Source organism: Hippoglossus hippoglossus, chromosome 6 (assembly GCF_009819705.1).
Source record: "Hippoglossus hippoglossus isolate fHipHip1 chromosome 6, fHipHip1.pri, whole genome shotgun sequence".
Lineage (NCBI taxonomy): Eukaryota > Metazoa > Chordata > Actinopteri > Pleuronectiformes > Pleuronectidae > Hippoglossus > Hippoglossus hippoglossus.
This window is the reverse complement of record NC_047156.1, coordinates 10,673,573-10,691,834: the sequence shown is the minus strand read 5'-3', so window position 1 is coordinate 10,691,834 and position 18,262 is coordinate 10,673,573. Positions and strand designations below refer to the sequence as shown.

General features: G+C 43.2%; 1 protein-coding gene and 1 long non-coding RNA gene across 6 annotated transcripts; both read right to left on the bottom strand.

The window, feature by feature from the left end:
* Positions 1–47: 47 nt before the first annotated feature.
* Positions 48–18,251, bottom strand: eea1 (early endosome antigen 1). 5 transcript variants are annotated; one of them, XR_004614143.1, is made up of 31 exons: positions 18,032–18,229; positions 14,751–14,828; positions 14,509–14,621; positions 14,341–14,395; positions 14,086–14,151; positions 13,932–13,962; positions 13,741–13,845; positions 13,361–13,482; positions 12,733–12,888; positions 11,843–11,857; positions 11,449–11,565; positions 9,780–10,118; positions 9,158–9,307; positions 8,780–8,899; positions 8,332–8,535; positions 8,000–8,200; positions 7,729–7,842; positions 7,420–7,575; positions 7,161–7,300; positions 6,725–7,055; positions 6,539–6,640; positions 6,260–6,454; positions 5,885–6,067; positions 5,490–5,675; positions 5,273–5,404; positions 4,638–4,823; positions 4,301–4,539; positions 3,386–3,506; positions 3,163–3,261; positions 2,119–3,000; positions 48–2,079 (listed from the first exon to the last, which is right to left on the bottom strand). XR_004614143.1 is itself a non-coding variant. In XM_034588388.1 (30 exons), the coding sequence occupies exons 1-30, from the start codon at positions 18,053–18,055 to the stop codon at positions 2,878–2,880; spliced, it is 4,203 nt and encodes a 1,400-aa protein (XP_034444279.1). In that variant the 5' UTR covers positions 18,056–18,232; the 3' UTR covers positions 48–2,877. The 5 variants fall into 5 exon arrangements, 4 of the variants coding, with proteins under 4 accessions (XP_034444279.1, XP_034444278.1, XP_034444280.1 ...); XM_034588388.1 differs by having other exon boundaries at positions 48–3,000; positions 8,000–8,195; positions 8,327–8,535; positions 18,032–18,232; XM_034588387.1 differs by having other exon boundaries at positions 48–3,000.
* On the bottom strand, positions 12,109–12,726 carry LOC117763355. Its single transcript, XR_004614146.1, has 2 exons — positions 12,248–12,726; positions 12,109–12,202 (listed from the first exon to the last, which is right to left on the bottom strand). It is a non-coding gene; the product is annotated as an uncharacterized LOC117763355 (long non-coding RNA).
* Positions 18,252–18,262: the final 11 nt, after the last annotated feature.

The following is an 18,262-nucleotide window of genomic DNA, read 5'->3' as shown; positions in this document are numbered from 1 at the left end:
CTGTACAAACTTTAAATGGTATGTGCACAAAACAACAGACACAAAAGTAGAAACATACTGTAGGTTTTATTTATGTCATGACATATTACAAAATCAACTGGTGCATGTGAACATAAATTACATGATTCCTCTCGACCCCTGACTCTGGTATCGCTCGCCGCACGTCACCGCCAGCAGCGAGCGGCCACGTGCGGCGAGTCGTGGGCCTAAGGCAAAACCTCGCAACCACCAGATATGAGTCTAAACATGGAGACAACATTAAGTGTGAGCCACAGGCCAGTTAAGTCATCATGCACGATAACTGACAGCAACACGAAGCAGGCCACTATTCTGTGTGTGTGTGTGTGTGTCTGTGATGCCGTTTAGTAGAAAATGAGTAAGACACTGATGAAGCCACAGTTTCATGTTTCTACATCCATGTGTGTTATATATTTCCTTTTTTCTCTTTCATTACAAACATTTACAAAGATAATTATGACAGACTTTGTATTAATGAGCAGGTTAAAGTACATCGGGGGGGGGGGGGGGGGGGTTAGAAACGCTGAAGCCTGAATAAAGTCCTAACGTTTGTGGCCGGGTTCTCGTACGGACGAGCCCAGAGCAGAGTAAGGTGCAAATTATCTCTAGAGGTTTTCAGGACTGTACAAGTTGATGGATCAAATTCCTCGAACGCAGGCGAGTATACAACATCTGTGACATCTCAGGTGTAGAAATAGTGCTGTCCCTGTGCCAATCTGAGGTAGACGAAACAAAAGTGAGGCGACGCAAAGAAAGAGGCAGGTGTTTCTGAGAGTTTGCAACTGAGATGGAAAAGCGTATCGATCTAAATTCGGTTCAACCTGAGTCTGAAACAAGCGGCATGTTGCAAAATAACAGAACCAGAACAACCTGCGTTGTCGCCGGGCTTTCAGTGTTGTCGTCCACTCCGGTCTGTAGACAATTGCACAAAAAGATCTTAACGACATCTGTCAACACATAAATTAAACAAAGCAGGAAGGAGCTTTTACAGTGTTCTCAGCTGCAGGCATGTTGGACAGAGAGCAGACGGTGGCCGCTGCACCTGAATGCAGCACAGACGTCCCAACGGCCGACATTCGCACGATGCATGTGAGCAGACGAGCACAAGCAGGCCTAAAAACTAACACACACACGTACTCTGTTACAGTGATGCCACACACAGCTACAGCCCTTTGCTCTCACACACACACACATACATACACACACGTCCCTTGAGCAGTAGTCAGGGCTGTTGTGTGGATGAAACAAGCAGCAAGAAAATAAAACATTAAAAAAAAAAATCAACATGCAGACACCTTCGATGACTGAGTCTGCAGAAAGCACCACAATCTGTAGAAAACAACACAACTGTACATTTAAAACAAAACAAAAAAAAGCCTCTCAGATCGTCACGTATCTTCTGTTCAAGATAAAAATGTCAGACCCTGTGATTTAAAACTCAAAAGCTTCCAAAGGAGACGCTTCGGGAAAAATACTGAAATGTGAAAAACAAAACTCGGGGGCTTTTCGTCGTGCCGGTTTTCCTGCTGCAGACATTCTTTGGTCATGAAATACATTAATTAATTCCCACTAGTTCATTAACGCACTGCCACACAAAGGAATCATGCAGGAACTGATTTGACATCGAGTTATGTACAGAAAATCGCTGGTGCATAAACTGACGGATGGCGTGTTTTCTTTAAAAGGTTTTAAAAAAAACTGTTTTTACTGTTCGAGACTCAATCAAAACAAAATGCTCAGAGAAAAATCTCAAGCTGTCATTTCCTCCCTTTTCACTGTGTACTACTGTACAGTGTCCACATTTACTCATGTGCGTGTACACAACATGGATGTACATGAAACCCTGTCCACAAACCTAACTGCTCTAACAGCAGCTGTCCAACTGTTAACTTTGTTTTTTTCTGCCAAATGAGATGAAATCTGCGTTTCACAAATTAACTATTACAACAGAGAATTAGAGGCACGTAGAGGCAACACAAATCTGAAATATCACGAAAACAATGACGTGGGTTTCAGACTTTGGATCCAGAAGGAGTAGATCTGGAGAACAGGTTCTGCTTACTGCTTCTTTCCTAATTCTTTTTTAATTCATTCTCGTACAAATACATTAAACTCAAACTCTCTGGATTAGTTTTTCTTCAAATAGCTCTAATACTCTGTTGTAAATTACAGTCTGTCCGCTTAACCGAAACATTTTACAAAAATATTTTCATCATATTACTTGGGTTTAACTATAAAAATCAGATTATTTAGTTAGTGATCAATTTGATGTGAATATTGAGTTATACACAGAAAATCTTTACAGTTGTATTTTTAATTACATTTACAGATATTATATTTTTGGGACATAAAAGTTACCTGCATATACCTTTGTAGGGCAGCAGTGATTTTCAACATCACCGTTACCATAGTTACTTCCTCATTCACTCTCTCAGACTCACGCTGACCTCTCTCGCCTTCAGACGTATCACAATGTACAAGAGCAGCCACCTCGCAGTCGCGCTGATGAAGCCAAACAAAGATGGAGATGTGAACGCGAACGTAAAAGAGATGGATGGCGTTTAGTTCTCGCTGTCTCCGCTCTCTGGCAGTCCACAGGAGGAGCAAAGGCACAAAAACAGATACAGACAGTCCCGACCCAAATCCCACGCCATCTCGTCACGTGGCTCCCTTCGGTCACTTCCCTCCGCGCCAGAGCCACAAGTCGCATGCAGGTGGGGAGTCTGTCCTTTTATAGTGCACAGTAAATACGACAAAGACACGCCGCCTTCTGCCCGCTGGAGTAGGTACGAGGAGGGACGGAGCGGAGGGAAGGGTAGGGGTGGGGGTGTTGGGGTTAGGTAGAACCGATGAGGGGAATCAGCATTGGAGCTCCTCAAAACATGTCTCACACACCCGTACTGGCTTTTTAGAGGACGGCGTCAGGGCGTTCTTTGCTGAACACTCGCCGCAGAAAATATTCCCACAATGTCGGCAGTGGTGCTGGATGTTCACAGAGGAGGAGGAGGAGGAGGAGGAGGAGGAGGAGGAGGAGAGATAAAAGGCAGACGATCAATCAGTTGCAAGAAATTGGAAGGAAGGAAACAGATATTATGTCCTTTTGATGTAAAAACAAAAACACCTCGAAGGAAACTTTATTCTTACCTTCCTGACAGTGACACTGAAGCCTTTCCCACAGGCCATGCAGTTCTGCACCTCATGGTCCTCGGCCCACTTTCTGGTCAGAGACTGGGACTGCTTGATCTGAGAATAAGGAACAGACAACATTTGACTTTCCTCTGTGACAAACTACAGACTAACTGTTGTTCATCACCGCTACATAAACATACAGACAATATTTTTCGACGTCTGTGGTTTTGCGACTGACCTGCAGCGACTGGTTCTCTCTGCCCAGCTCCTGCATGGCTGCCGTCGTGTCGTCCACCTTCCTCCTCATCTCTACCACCTTGGCTTGCAGTTTCTCTATCTCACCCTCTCCCTTGACACACCTGAAACACAACCGCAGAGCATTGGTGTGTGTGTGTGTGTGTGTGTGTGTGTGTGTGTGTGTGTGTGTGTGTGTGGGTGTGTGTGTGTGTGTGTGTGTGTGTGTGTGTGTGTGTGTGTGCTCATGTTAATTAGTGGCTCGGGAGAATTTCCTACCACCACCACTTGGCTGGTTTGTTAATTAGAACTATGTTTAGGACTAATGATGATCCCAACTGCTTGATTGTTTATTCACCACAGTGGTTTGTTAGCAGGTGTTTTTGCCTCACTTTACATCACATTACACCCATTCACTTCAGCATGAAACACATTTGCTCAACATGCAATTAAAATTTGCTTTAATTTTTCAGTATTGACAGTTAGAGATCAATTGTGTTATTATAAGTTGAGCTAAGGAGGCAATGCTGAAACAAATCAGGACTAAAAGGTCAGTCAATCAAACATAATATAAAATTAAAATTACACAAAACATACTGAGTATAGAAATATGTACAAATTATTCCCGAACAGTCCGTTTTTTTAACTATGTACATTTTTAGTCTTTGAGATTTGCCCATTGAGATTTTCTCAGCTTCTCTCCTGCCACTCTCAAACACCGCTGCATGTTAGAGCCATATTTTGCATCTCAGGAAAAGAAACGTCTGAGGAACTTTCTCAAGTAACCAACTCAGACAGAATCAAAGCTTCCTGCTGCTGCTTACCTTTTCAGAGAGCACATTCCAAACCTTTTTTAAGATTTATAGAATCAATTAAAAGAGTAAAAACCAGTTAGTCCAAGGAACAAATATCAACACACCTTTCCAAAAGAGCCCGCCTCTCGTCCTGGTTGTTCTGGACAGTGGCCTCCAGCACGGCGATCTCTCCTCTCAGCTCGTCCGTCTGCTTCTCCAGTTCACCGACTCTCCTCTGGCTGCCCTGACACTCTCTCTTCAGCGTGGCCACGTTTTCATTCAGCGCCGTCACCTGCACGCCCAGCTTGGCTTCAGCCTCCTCTCTGAGCTTCACCTGCTCCCCTCTGGCTCGCTTCTCTGCAGCCTTTATTAGAGACAATGATCATATCACAAAATAGGAAATCATAAGGAAAATGATATTTAATCTGCTAAATCAAATTAAATTTGGTGAGGATGGTCTACCAGCTGATCCTGGACAGCGTTGGTTTTGGTGAGGAGCTGCTCCTCCCTGTGGCTCCTGCTGTCCGTGGTGGCCTGATGCTTTTTCTGCTCTTGCTCCAGTGCTCCCTGTGCCGCCTCCACCTGACCTTGCAACTCCAGTTTCTGCTGGATCAACAGTTGTTTGGCTTCTCGCAGCTCCCCCAGCTCCTGAAAATTAACAGATAAGAAACCACAGGCATAACTGGTGGGTATTTGGTTTGGTTAAGGAAAAAAAAAGTGCCTCACATATGAAAAATGTGATTGTAGATTTGAAACGGTTTGAGCTGATTTGATCTTGGGGAAATTCTTGCTCTGACAACTGCTTCCGATCAATTATAAGGCTTAGTTTTAATTTCTCAGACGTGTCAAATTGTCAATTCCAGTATGCTCAGTTATAGCGTTGAAGAATGTGGCCCTGATGACCTGCAGTGTCCCCGAGTTAAGCTGTTTATGTAAGACACAAGCATGGGAAGCAGGTCAAGTCAGAATGAGATCAAACTGTGGTTGTTGCTCACAGGAGCTTTAACAGTTGTAATATTAAGGACTTTTCTGAGGTGTAGATTGAAATGAAAATTCTCTCTTCTCCCTGATATAAAAACAAACATGGTGGAACTGACCTTTTCACTCTTCTCTGTTAGTGCTTTCAACTCGGATGTTAACTTGCTGTTACTCTTTTCCAGGACACTCTTGGCTTTGTTCAGCTCCTCCACTTTGCTCTTCTCCTTCTCCAGCTCCTCCTTCGTGTGATTCTGGGCAAGCGGGTAAAATTCAGAATTTATTAACCTTATCACATAAAGTCAAGTGTGTATGTGTGTTAATCCGTTTTTGACTGACCTGTTGCTTCTGTAGCTCCTTTAGTGTTTGCTCCTGCTGGTGGCGCCTCTGCTCCTGTTTGGTGAGCTCCTGCTCCAACGAGCCGCGACTCGTCTTCAGCTCCTGGATCTGAGCCTCCAAACCGGTCTGATGGGTTCGGTTAGCAGCCAGCTCCTCCTGGGCTACACCCAACTTGTCTTCTGACGCCTTCAGTAACAGAGAGGTCAAAAGTCACTAACTAACGTAGCCTTAGTGTGGGTGAGAAAATAAATCATTAAAAACGAGAAGTGACCTTGTGAGAGCGCCTCAAAAGAGTTTCAGACGTTGATCTCTATCAATTCAACTTGTAACATAACCTCCTTAGATCACGTCATTATCAGCCTGTAGCTCCTCCTTCCCTTCCTGCATTAACGTACCTTGAGGTCTTGACGTAGAGAGGAGACCTCAGACTCTTTGCCATAGAAGTCGGACTGAAGCTTAGTCAGACCTTCCTGACTTTGCACCAAGCTCTTCTGCAGCTCGGCCACTTGGCTCTTCTCAGAGGTCAGCTCCTGGCCGACCGCCGACACCTGGGCCCTCAGCTGACTCTCCTCCTCTGCCTGGAGATAAAGAGGCCAATACACACGTTTAGAAACATATACACACATATATATATATATATAGTAGAAGAATATCATTATACGATTCCCTTTACAACAAGCCTGTGGAAAATACAGTTTATATCAATCATTTAAACCAGTAACTGTATGTATGTGGTTCTGTATAACAGTTGTAAACAAAATGCTACTTACTTTCTTGGCATTGACTTCCTGTGACTCTGTCACTTGTCTGCTCAGTTTCTTCATCTCCTCCTCAAAGGACCCCTGGGCTGTCTTCAGCTGTGCCCGCAGCTTCTCCAGCTCATTCTCCTTTTCCTTCAGTGTCTCCTGAGTCTTTGACTGTTGCTTCTCTACCGAGCTCAGCTGCCCTTTCAGCTTTTTCTCTGCCTGATCATTTTTAGACAAAAAAATTGTTCTTAAGGTGTTGCATTTAAAACATTAATGCTCTGTCTTTTTTCCGCAGAAGCTTACCTCTCTCATCTGCTCCAACTGTTCTTTAGATTCTTTCAATGTCTTGGTAATGATCTCATTATTCTTAAGAAGCTCCTGTCGGGCCTTCTCGTTGGACGTTTCCTGAGGGTTGAGACAGATGAATGTGATTATTGATCATATGTTTCTGAGCTGCATTTATCCCCGTCTTCAGGTAACTGAACCTACCTTTTCCTCCATGGCTGCCTTATGGCTCTTCCTCTCCGTGTCCAGTTGACTCTGACTCTCTTTCAGAGCCTTTCTACCCTTTCCTAGGTTCTCCTGAGTAGAGCCAAGCTCCTTCCTTTGAGCCTCCTTCTCCTGTTGGGCTTTTTGTAGCTCTGCTGCCAGACTCTGAGATTTTCTGTCCAGCTCTGCATGCTGAGTCTTTCCCTCCTGTGTCACCTTGTCCAGGTTCACCTTCAAAGCAGCTTTATCCTGCTCACAACACTGCAGCTGCTGCTGGGTGTCGCTCAAAGCCGCCGCCTGCTTCGTTAACTCCTCTTGTAGCGTAGTAGCCCTTAACAGCGGAACAATTCATTTAAAATATAGTAAAATAAACAAAATATCCCTTGAGAGGATTAACTATTTTCAAAACCAGTGCATCAGAACACTTCTATCTCACCCTGTTTTCTCTGTTTCCAGTGAGCGCTGCAGCTCCTTAGCTTTCCGTTTAACCTCTGACCCTTCCTTCTGCAACTTCTCAACTTCTTGCTGCGCCTGATCACGTGTAGCCTGCATCTCCCCGACCTGTGACTCCAATTTCTGTCAATGTAAAACATCAAATTCACATAAAAAATAAATGTATTCATACACATGACATTAGAAAGAACAGTCACTGGGCTCTTTAGTTCCCATATTAGTCCCTCTATTAAGACTCAAACCTTATTTAGCCCCTCCAGCTGCTCTACACTCTGCTCTGAGGCCAGCAGTTTGTCTTTGAATTCTTTAAGACCCGTTTCCAGCTGCGTGCACTGCTCCTGCCTCTCCTTGAGCCTCTGGACCTGCTCCTCCACCTTCTTCTGAACTTTATTCAGCTCCTACACAAGAAGACAAGCGAGGGTTTGGGATAAGAGTGATAAATAAGTCAGGAGGGTAGGGGAAAACACAGCACAGAGAAGTTAGGGCTTGAGTGAAGTGAAGGGGCGAGAGGAATATGGGGTATGACATGGGACACTGCAGCGGAAGCTCACCTGCTGCTTATCCTGCAGTGCATGCTGAGCAGTCTCCACGTTGTTTTCCAGGTTGGCCTTCTGTGCAGCTTTAGCCGCCTCGGTAGACAGCAACATTTCTGTCTTTGCCTTCAGCTGCAAGAAAACAAACCAACAAAACCTTTCACTTCTATTCTCACCATCAAAAAATGTAAATCAAAAAGAACATACTCTGTTTAGAGCAGCATTTTCAATGAAACCACCATCTTGTATTTATCATGTATTACACAGACATGCTCATGTAGAGGCTTACCTGGGAGTCCAGCTGGGCGACTTTCTCCTTGCTGTCTGTGAGCTGGGTGGTGACCTCTGTGACTGACGTCTCCAGGGTGTGGGCTCGGTCCTGGGCCGAACGCAGCAGAGTCTTCTGCTCCTGGACCTGCTTGTGTAGGTTATCCTGGGCTTGCTTGTTGCTCTCCGACTGGTTCTTCAGTTTGTCTGTCAAGTGCATCACCTTAAGATCCACACATACAGAGTTAATGTGACTGACGAGGGGGTTGAGGGGGATTTGTCTGTTGTCATTTCACTTTTTCAAAACCAAAAAGTGGAAGTAAACTTTGAGTAGGTGTCTGTGCTTTCAGCCACCTGTTCCTGTAGTGCGTGGTTTTTCTCTTTCAGCTGGTTCAGCACAGCCGTCTCTCCCTCCCCGGCCTGGATCTTGGCACATAAGTCTTCTCTTTCGGTTTCCAGTTGGCTCACGATGTCTTTACCCTTCTGCAGCAGAGCCTCCAGGTTCTGGATCTTCTGGTCCTTATCCCCAATCTGACGCAGCACCTGCTCCAGGTCGTTCTACAGAATGAAGAAAAGTCAAAAAAGGAGGAAGTTTTATGTAGTTTTACCAGTTTCTTTATTCTAAAGCAATGGCACACAAGAGCAGGAGCTGAATAACTTAGTATAAGACTATGTCACACATTATTCCAAAGAGGAACTCTTAGTGATTTTAAAACTCACTGTTCTGCACAGCTTCTCTTGGCTTCATATTCACTTCTATTATTATCTAATCCTGATGTGAGGATGTGTCCTGTGAACAGACCTGTGCTTCGCGGAGTTTGCCGTTTGTGTTTTGCTGCAGCGCCTGGAGCTCCTGGTGCTGCTGCTTGGCTTTCTCTAGCTGGTGCTGCAGGTCTGTGCTCTTACTGGCACCTTCCTTCAGCTGAAAATGGAAACCACATTGTTTCTACCATAAACCTGGAGTTATTGTTGATATCATAGTAATTTTGTGAATCTTACTACAGGTCATTGATTGACTTGCTTTTAAATCACTCCTCTTTCAGTTTTAGTAACATTTGCAGATCTCACAGCGTCTATCACATCTTACGAGCGACACCTTATTGCACAGATGTTCTGACTGTTCTGCTGCATTAATTAAGTGTCCCTGCAGCGACCATTTAAAGTTTCATCTGACACCAACCTGTTCTTCTGCACGGGAGAGTTTGAGCTGCAGGTCGGCTGACTGCTGCTCGCGGTCTTTTAGTTTCTCTCCAGACAGTTGCCTCTGTTCTTTCAGACGACCTTGCACCTCGCCCAGCTGTCGCTCTGCCTCCAGAAGTTTGGCGTGAAGCTAAGAGGAGTGCAAAGAGAGGGGTGACGATTAAGATGGAGAAGAAAAGGTGACAAATGGCAAGAAATACGTTAAATACTATGATGAAGGATATGGACATCGGGAATCCTCTTTGACATTAGTTTTTAACGCTACTGGATTTGTGATGTCTTTTTTGGTAAACTGGGTTATTGTGAATTTTTACAAAACAAGGATTAGTGTGATTAGTTCTTTTGTTTTATTCTTGAATGGGTGAAAAACTAATGGGTTTCTCAATTAGTGCTGACATATACTTTGTTTTTGACATGGTGAAGAGAACACTGAATAGTTGCCTTTGTGCAGAGATGTAAATGTCGATTGAGATTCTGTTTGGCTGATTTGAGTAAAAGTAAACTGAAACATTTAAGCAAAGATAAAAATCCTTTCTATATAATTTGTCTTGTTGTCCTACATGCAGTCATCTGTGTTTGTCTCCTTTATGAGTACAACTCACCTGACTGATCTCGGTCTGTTGCTGAGCACCTTGACTCTCTTTTTCTTCCCTTTGCTGGTTGAGCTGTTTCCTCTCAACCTTCAGCTCTGCGTGCTTCACCTCGATCTGACCAATCTCACTCTTCAGCTTTGTCACCTCCTCAGTTCTCTCTCCAAGCTCTGTCTGGGTCTTGTGCAGAGAGGCCTCAGCCCCGGAGGCCCGAGCCTGGAGCTCTTGGACCTCCTGCTCTCTTTCCCTCAGGCTGCCCTGGACTCCCTTCTTGGCAGCTTTCTCAGCTCCCAGACTCTCCTCCAGTTGCTGGTGCTCCTTCTCCTTACGTGCCAGTTTTTCAGACAGGCTCTGTTGGAGAGGGAGATGACAAGACAATATCAGTCACATGACCACTGGTTGACCAGAAGTATGGATGAAAGATGGCCCTGAATGAGCTTGAAAGCCAGGAAACAAATAATACACAAAAAATAATAAACAGCAAAATTAAATAATGTTTTATTCTATATAATTTTACAAAACAGCTTTCTGATATTTTTTGCTGTCTGGGGGACCGGGCTCTCTTGAAAGGGGATAAAGATTGACAGCATTGAAAAAGTGAATCAGGAATTGTTTGAGTCATTAATTAAGCCACGAAGAACCAATAACCATTCTGTATTAACACACTTGGTGTGATTGTAGCTGCAACAAGGCACAAACACCAACACGTGTGATATAAGCAATGGAAAAGAACAGTTGCCTGTCGGCCGAAGGTGTGGCATTTCTACTGGAAGGTTTATGACTTGGAAAACTGGCGTATTTGCACAGCACGGTATTAAACTTGGCAACAAGGTGATAAAGAACAAAATGTTGTTAATAGAGGAGCATGCTGCTAACTAAGGAGTGTGACAGGGCACCTGGACTTCACAGATATCCAATAAACCTCAGCGGGCCAACACAGCAGCTGGCCAACATTAACAACCTTCCCAGTAAACTTTGTGCGTTGCCCTCCTCTTTTTGTTCTCCCTCTCTTTCTCACAGCCCTGTCATTTTGTCATTGTCACAGCTTCCTGCTGTGTTACTGACCTATGAAAATCCTAATTGGTGCTTTGACTGTCTATTCTTAGTCCTGACCGTCTGTGTTTCACTGTTTTGTATCTGCATCAGGTCTCAGGGTATCCTGTTCCGGGCAGAAGCTAAGAGAGGGGCACGGCACTGAAGATCCATTTTTGTAACCCTCTCCTTTTACCCAGAAACCTATTTGGCTGGGAGGGCACTGACGTGTCGGGTGTGGGAGGATTTAATCTTGCAGGAGACCAGTGCTTTCAGTTCCCATTGCACCAGTGAAGTTACCTATATTTGTATTTCACCCCAACTGGCATAGCTGGCATGGCAGAGACGCCCCCCTTTTGGTTTAAATATAGAGCTCTGTGAAATTGTTGTCATTTTAATGTCGCAGCTGCAAAAGAAAACCGATGACACCTGGGTATTGTGATCAGACCAGATTCTGAGGAACACAGAGCTGACAGAGAACAGCTACTGAAAGTGAGAGGGCTGCTGTGTTTAAGGGAGACTTGGCAAGGCTTGTTAGTAAAAGTAAATCCTGATGCATATCGGGCAACACTGTCACATAACAATATCAACTGTAGCTGTTTGGTTTTGGCAGTGTGTGTGTTTGTGTGTGTGTGTGTGTGTGTGTTACCTGGCTTTGCTGCTGCAGATTATTCAGATTGCTCTGCAGCTGGTGGATCTCTTGGGTGTAGACGGCTGCTTCTTGCGGACCCTTCTCCAGCTCTGCTTTTAGTTGGGATATGGTCAACTGCAATAAAATAGACAGGAGCATTACAGTCTTTCTGCAGTGAATTGTATTGAACAATAATGGAAGTGAAGCACCACTGTGAAGGACTGAAACAGAAGTAAAAAGGATGTATTAAAAATATATATCTATGGGTTAAAAATAATCAGGCATGAGTCACACAAAAACCCAACAAAAGAGTTTATATAACGTAAAAAAAAAAATTTAATCTCTAAAAACGTTGGTGAAACTCAAAAAGATGAAAGTGAATTTGGGGCCAACTGGAAACGACGTGTTTTACCTCCAGTTTACGGATCTTGAGGAAAGAGTTAAGTGTTGCAGAGGGATGGATTATGTGAGAGGCAGAAGGAAAGGGAAAGAGAGACACGACCAAAGGTAAGTCACCACACAACAGCAGGAGGCAAGTCTGTACCACACAGCTGCTACAATGTTTTATACAAAATAAGAGATGGTGTGATGTTCTTCCTGTGTACAGTTGCAGCCGCCTACGATGCATGAGGCTGAATATGGTGTTATCTGTTAACCTTACATTTTTAGATGTCTTTCTGACATTTCCCTGTCTGACCTGAAGACCACTGATTGCATCAATTCATATCATGGAAATTAAATACAGATAATGATCAGGACTGCACCAAAACCACTTGGTAATTACATCTTTACGTTGCTGTGTAATCTAAAAAAAAACAGACAGTTTTCAAATATTTTTTACAATGTGGTTTCTTATTGTTCAGAAAACATGAATCTGTGCTTTGAGATAATTTGCAGAGATGTGCAGGAAGAGGCCTGGAGCTGCCTGACAGAGACTTATAAATACTTCTCTTGTTCAGGGATCAAAAATGCAGGAAATTAAGCTGAATTATTCACCAGATATTAATTAATTAGAATTAGGAACAAAGTTCTCTGATATGACATAACTACAGTAGTTCCACATTATTTCACAAGTTATTCCACAGCTAGTTTTCAATAAGGATCTAAAGATCGGGGGGTAAAATGGAAAGGGGGTACAATCAGAACTACACTAGACTATATTTTAATTCAGAACGATAGTGCTATAGATGATTATGTAAACTGTGGGAATCATTGTGCACATTTATGCGCTTGTAAAACCTAAACTTCAATCAGCAGAGCAACACTTGACCTTCATGACATTATATCAAGTGCCCTCCTCACCTCTGAGGTAGTGTAATTAGCCTGCAGTTGCTCGTATTGGCCTTTGAGGCGGTCAGACTCGTCCTCCCTCTCACGCGTCATTTGGTCCATCAACGTCTGCACTTGTATAAGCTCCTTCTGCAGGACCTCCACGTCCTCCACTCCCGGTCGCTGCAGCTAGGGGGCAGAGCAGAGGCTGAAGACAGGAAGATTGGGTGGCAGAAAGATGAGTTCGAAACTCTGCGTTTTACCTCCAGTTTAAGATGTTTTGGTGTTGAGACAAATCAAAACTCTGTGTCCTGAGGAATGGCTGAGGTGCTCAGGTGTATATAGGAGCCTTCAGACATTCCATTAATATTTTTTAAACCACTCTGAATAGTTAAGAACATTTCAGATCAGATAACAGGTGAGTGTGTCTGACTGGGTACTCTAGTTTAAAATAACCTTTTGCTCTTTTGATATAAATTCTTTGGATAAAGTTCTTGTTTGTGTTTCTATAACAACGATGAGAGGACTATCTGAATAGGAGCAGTGTCGATTCAGCACAGAGCTCAGAGCCAAACTGATTTCTTTCAAACTCCAAAGTACGTCTGTCAAGCCAAATAAAAAGAGTATACATAGCAACAGAGACTTGAAGTGTGTGTTGTACCAGTTCTGTTTTGAGTCCCTCGTTCTCCTGCGTCTCTTTCTGCAGATGTTCTGTCAGATTGGCCAGCCTCTGGTCCGCCGCCTCTTTTAGGCTCTTCTCCTCATCATAACGGGACTTTAAATCTGTTTCATACAAGAATCCAAAGCAATCTCATTGAATATTATTCAATACAAAAACAACAGATATACACTTGATTAACAATTTCCCTAACTGAATAGGGGGAAAAGTTCACACAGACTCAAATAGAGGATCTGTGCCAACAATTTATGCACGACTGCATAAAGGACAGTGGGTGGATTGAGTTGAACAGTGGTAAAATAGTACTTCAGTTGTTAAATGATGGAGACACAGGCCTTCCACTTGTCTGGGCCAACACTGACCTACTATCTCCGTGGCCAGCTGTGCAGCCTTCTGCTCAAACAGGTCTTTCATCTGCTTGATGTTGAACTTTTCTGTCTCTGCTTCATTCAGCTTCTTTTCAAGGACTGTGGGAAGAAAAGCAACACATTTTGTTTAGAAACTGACACTGTTTTATTTTTGTCAGAGGTATTCTAAATAGAAAACCACTAACCTTCATCCTCTGAGGTCACCTGTCCATCATTCTGTGAAAGACGAAGGAGAGGAGCATGTACAGTAAGAGCTGGCATCACCATTATGTCTTATTAAGCAGTTGTATATTCAGAAAGCTTCATAATGTATCATGTTAAATATCTTGGTGGAATTACTTGCTTCAGGTGTCCTTGGACTTTATCTAACTCCTTCTTGAGCTCTCCAGAGAACCACCTTTCCTCCTAATAAAATGAAAACACACACACACACACACACACACACACACACACACACACACACACACACACACACACACACACACACACACACACACACACACACACACACACACACACACACACACACAGTGAGTCTTTGTATTAACCCATCCGTTTACACACATCTGTAACAGCCACAGAACTCAACCATACCTTGAGAGAAGTATGCAGGTCCTGAACTTCTTGCCGCAGCATTGTAAGGTCTTCCCTAAATGGAGAAAAAAGTCCACTTACAAAAATACAGTAAAGTAAAATTCTATAAAGTGCACAATGACGTCGGACACTACGTCACAATTTATGTAACATAAATATCTGTCTCACCGAGTGGGGGCCATGTGAGCGGGGAGGTCTCCGGTATCATGGAACAGCTCGTAGTGCTTGAACAGCTCCTCTGCAGAGTTGTGCGACTTCATGCACTGAGGACAGATGAAGCCCTGGATACAGAAACACACCATGAGAATCAACCATGATAACTTATCAGACAGCTTCGATTCAGCACCTCTGACTGCAGGGTAGAAAAACAGGCCAGTTATTAATATGCAAAACCAAAACATCCGTGTTACCTCAGACGTCTGATCGTGGTTATGGTCTGTGGTGGGTTGCTCTGACTCTGCATTCTGGGAGCCTCCCTTCCCAGGAGTCTGGAGAGTAGAAAAAAGACATGATTACTCTGAATGTATAAACATATATACACTCAGTTTATAAACACTATAAACAAAGGTCTGAGACAGCTCAAGTGGAATGGGAAAAAATATTTATAAAATACTGAATAATGACCTGATTTCTTGAGAGAAGCAGTAAAGTAATGGGGAGATTATTTTCTGAATGATTTTTAAATCCCTGTTTTTAGTTCTCAAATTTCTCTTATATGTAATTATGTATACAACATGTATTATATGTGAAATTGTCTCTTTTATACTAATATATAAACTGTACTGAAGATTTTGTATGTTTTGTATTAAATTTTTGGTTATATTTGGGTGTGGTTTACATATAAGCAATTACTGGTTTCTACCAAACCTTACACACATTTTTAATATTTGATTTATGTATTTTGTATTTATTTTGTGTGTAATAAAATAAACTAATCAAAACAAATAAATAGTCACATTATATATTACACTATTCAATAATTTGATGCATGTGCTCTTTACCTGTATTATTTACAACTGGATAATTAGAATCGGTAACAACACAATATTCATGTATGGAAATTGCCTTGTTAGAACTGCACAACACAGAGTTAGGAAGAGAAGTAAAAAAATATTATAAATAGTGATGATGATAAATGCACAAATATAAATTTGGAAAGAGTAATGTGTGAGGAAGAATCCACATGCAGTTTTTTCCAACTTGTACAAAGCTGCAGCTGGTGAAGCACCCAGGCAAAAGTGTGCACAGTGTCTAACATCTGTGTGTTCACAGGCCTCTGGTCTCCTCACACATCCACTGTATTTAAAGACAGTCTGATCAGGCTGGTTTTAGGGCTTTGCCAAATATTTGTTCCATTTTTATACCTAATATTCACTGCTGCGGAACTTTTGTGTCCTTGACCCGACTTCTCCACCCTGTTGCTTTTCAATTCACTTTTTGTGTACATATTTAGAAAGTTCATATATCGTTTGAACAAGCACAATGACTAACACGCTGTTAGACATTCTAGATAACTGTGTATTTAACCTCAGGTGTTCTCTGTTCCAGTTGAACTTTGTGATTAAACAATAAATGACTTTTTTGAAATTAATATGCTGTAATTCCCTGGTTGGTCTTTGGCTTTTGTTTACCGCAGTCTTCCAAATACTGTTGGTCATGTAACAGGCCGTTGGCCAAGCTCTGTTAAAGAGCACACCCTGGCAATGAAACAGGAAAGGAACAAGAACAAAAAGACTATCTATACAACTCAGGAGTAGGTTGGGAAGTGTTCACCAGGAATCAGCTAAATCCACTGTCCTGAAGTGCAAACACATGGGGTGGATGTGAAGTTGCTGACCCATTCACAAAAAGGGTTTGTTTGGGCTGGTGTTTGTCTGCATGAATGAACTAGGTCAAAATATGTGAGTGTGTGTGTGTGTGTGTGTGTGTGTGTGTGTGTGTGTGTGTGTGTGTGTGTGTGTGTGTGTGTGGACCTGTGTGTTGAGAGAGGGGACTTTTAGCACTTTGAACCAATCATGTCAGAGCCTACAGGAGGGTTGAGGTGGATAAACACCAGGCAGGTGGAACGTTTACATCATGGAACAAAGTGGACCTTATTCAAACACGCTACATAAATAACATGAAACAGCCCTGGACAGACTAAAATAATTAATATTAATAATATTAAATGAAATGAAAATTAGGGCTGGGCAAAACGTGCAATAATTATATCCAAATAAGAAATATAATAACAATTAATATCAATGGTTCCCACGATAAATGTCACATTATTATATATTATCGGTTTAAAGACCGATCTTTGCTCCTGAGTGAGGGTTGTTTCAAACAAATCTGCATCGAGCTATTCTGTGTTGTACTTCCTGACTGAGCCTGTTCAATGCATAAGCAATAAATCCATGTACAGTGGACTGAACATGTGTTGTTTAACTGTTGATGAAGATTATTCAGCAATAATTATTGATATTGTTTTAATGCCCAGCCCTAACCCAAATAAGCCAATTCTCTACAATATTTACTTCAACACAGGACCTATTAAGAAGTTGAAGCTTATGAAATAGGTAGAGAGCTGTTGTGACTGTTGTTCAAAGGTGACAGTCATAAAATCATTTGTAATCATTATCTTGGCAGTGTGGTCTACAGCAGCAGGAGGAGTGTCTGTGACCATACATGACCCCAGGTCAGTGGATCAACAGATACATTACATGAAGGACAGATGGTCATACACATGTCCTGTTTAAGTCAGATTGTGTCCTACAAGCTCCTCTGTCCATGTTAATGTGTTGTTAACTACGTGGTGTTAAAATGAATCCAACCAATCGAAATGAAATGTTTTTATATTGATTCATGTCCCTAAACCCTTTCAGTCCTAATCCCTCTCAGATAACAGCTCGCAGCCTCATGATTCCTCATCGAAACGGAAAGTGTTGAAATGTGGATTTTCCTGGTCACCAGGCCAGGAATTGAAAGTGTACACAATACTGCTGCTGGCAATGCATGACGGTAAATGTAGTCCTGTGGGGAAGCTAGCTGGGTAGCTAACCTCTCTCACTCCCACTTGTAACCTTAGTGACAAGTTGGTGTTTTATCCAGACAACCATGTGACTATTCACGTCAGTATGAGTCGTATTGATTAAAACAGGTATTTGACCTGTTAACGCGAAGCTGCTGACACAGGACTTCACAACAGTCTGATGCTAACGTCAATGTTAGCATGTGACGACTGGACGATGAATTAACCTGCCGCTATAACACAGCTAGCAAACGGAAGATAACCCGCCTCAGTGACCGAGGTGCTGAGCCAGCCGAGCTATTCTTTACCCGGCTCAGCCTGAGGGTGGACGGGTTCGCTAATTGATTAACTGGTGTGTTATGTGCTCGCTACATCTCTGCCAAGGGTAGCATCAATCAAACGAGCCGTGTTAGCATTTGGTGGCTAGCTGTGTCAATCCCACGTAAGGAGCGCTTGATATGCTGACTGCAATCAGACGGGGTGGCGGGGCTGTTCCAATCGGGCGACTCCCTTTGGCTAAAACCTGTAACCCCCGCCCATCCCGCGACGCACAGCTCGTCAAAACGCGCGTCCCCGCCATGAAAACAGACAGGGACAGGCCCCGCGTCTCCGAGGAAAACGATTCGGTTTTCAGCAAAGAACCGCGGCGACACGGTTGAGTCCGTCGCACCGGTCTCTTACCATCTGAAGTATCCGTCTGAGCATGGCCTCGACCGGGTCTGTCCCGCACACTAGATCCAAGCAGTTCCCCAAACACGGAGCTTACGTAGCTGCAGCACGAACACCTGACCTGGCTCAGGCAGCGGCGGCGGATGGGCGGGTCATGGAGAGGATGGTGGACACAGTCTGCTGCCTGTGTGCAGGACTAGAATAAGCACCAGTGTGTGTGCTGCACTCATTCAGACACTGTGG

Bases quoted from the DNA above. Each gene is read 5' to 3' on its own strand.
- eea1 (XM_034588388.1), bottom strand. From the start codon at position 18,055: ATGCTCAGACGGATACTTCAGATG. The intron at 8,900-9,157 runs GTTGGTGTCAGA...TTCCATTTTCAG, and splicing joins TCTCCCGTGCAGAAGAACAG to CTGAAGGAAGGTGCCAGTAA. The intron at 3,001-3,162 runs GTAAGAATAAAG...GTGAACATCCAG, and splicing joins TCAGTGTCACTGTCAGGAAG to CACCACTGCCGACATTGTGG.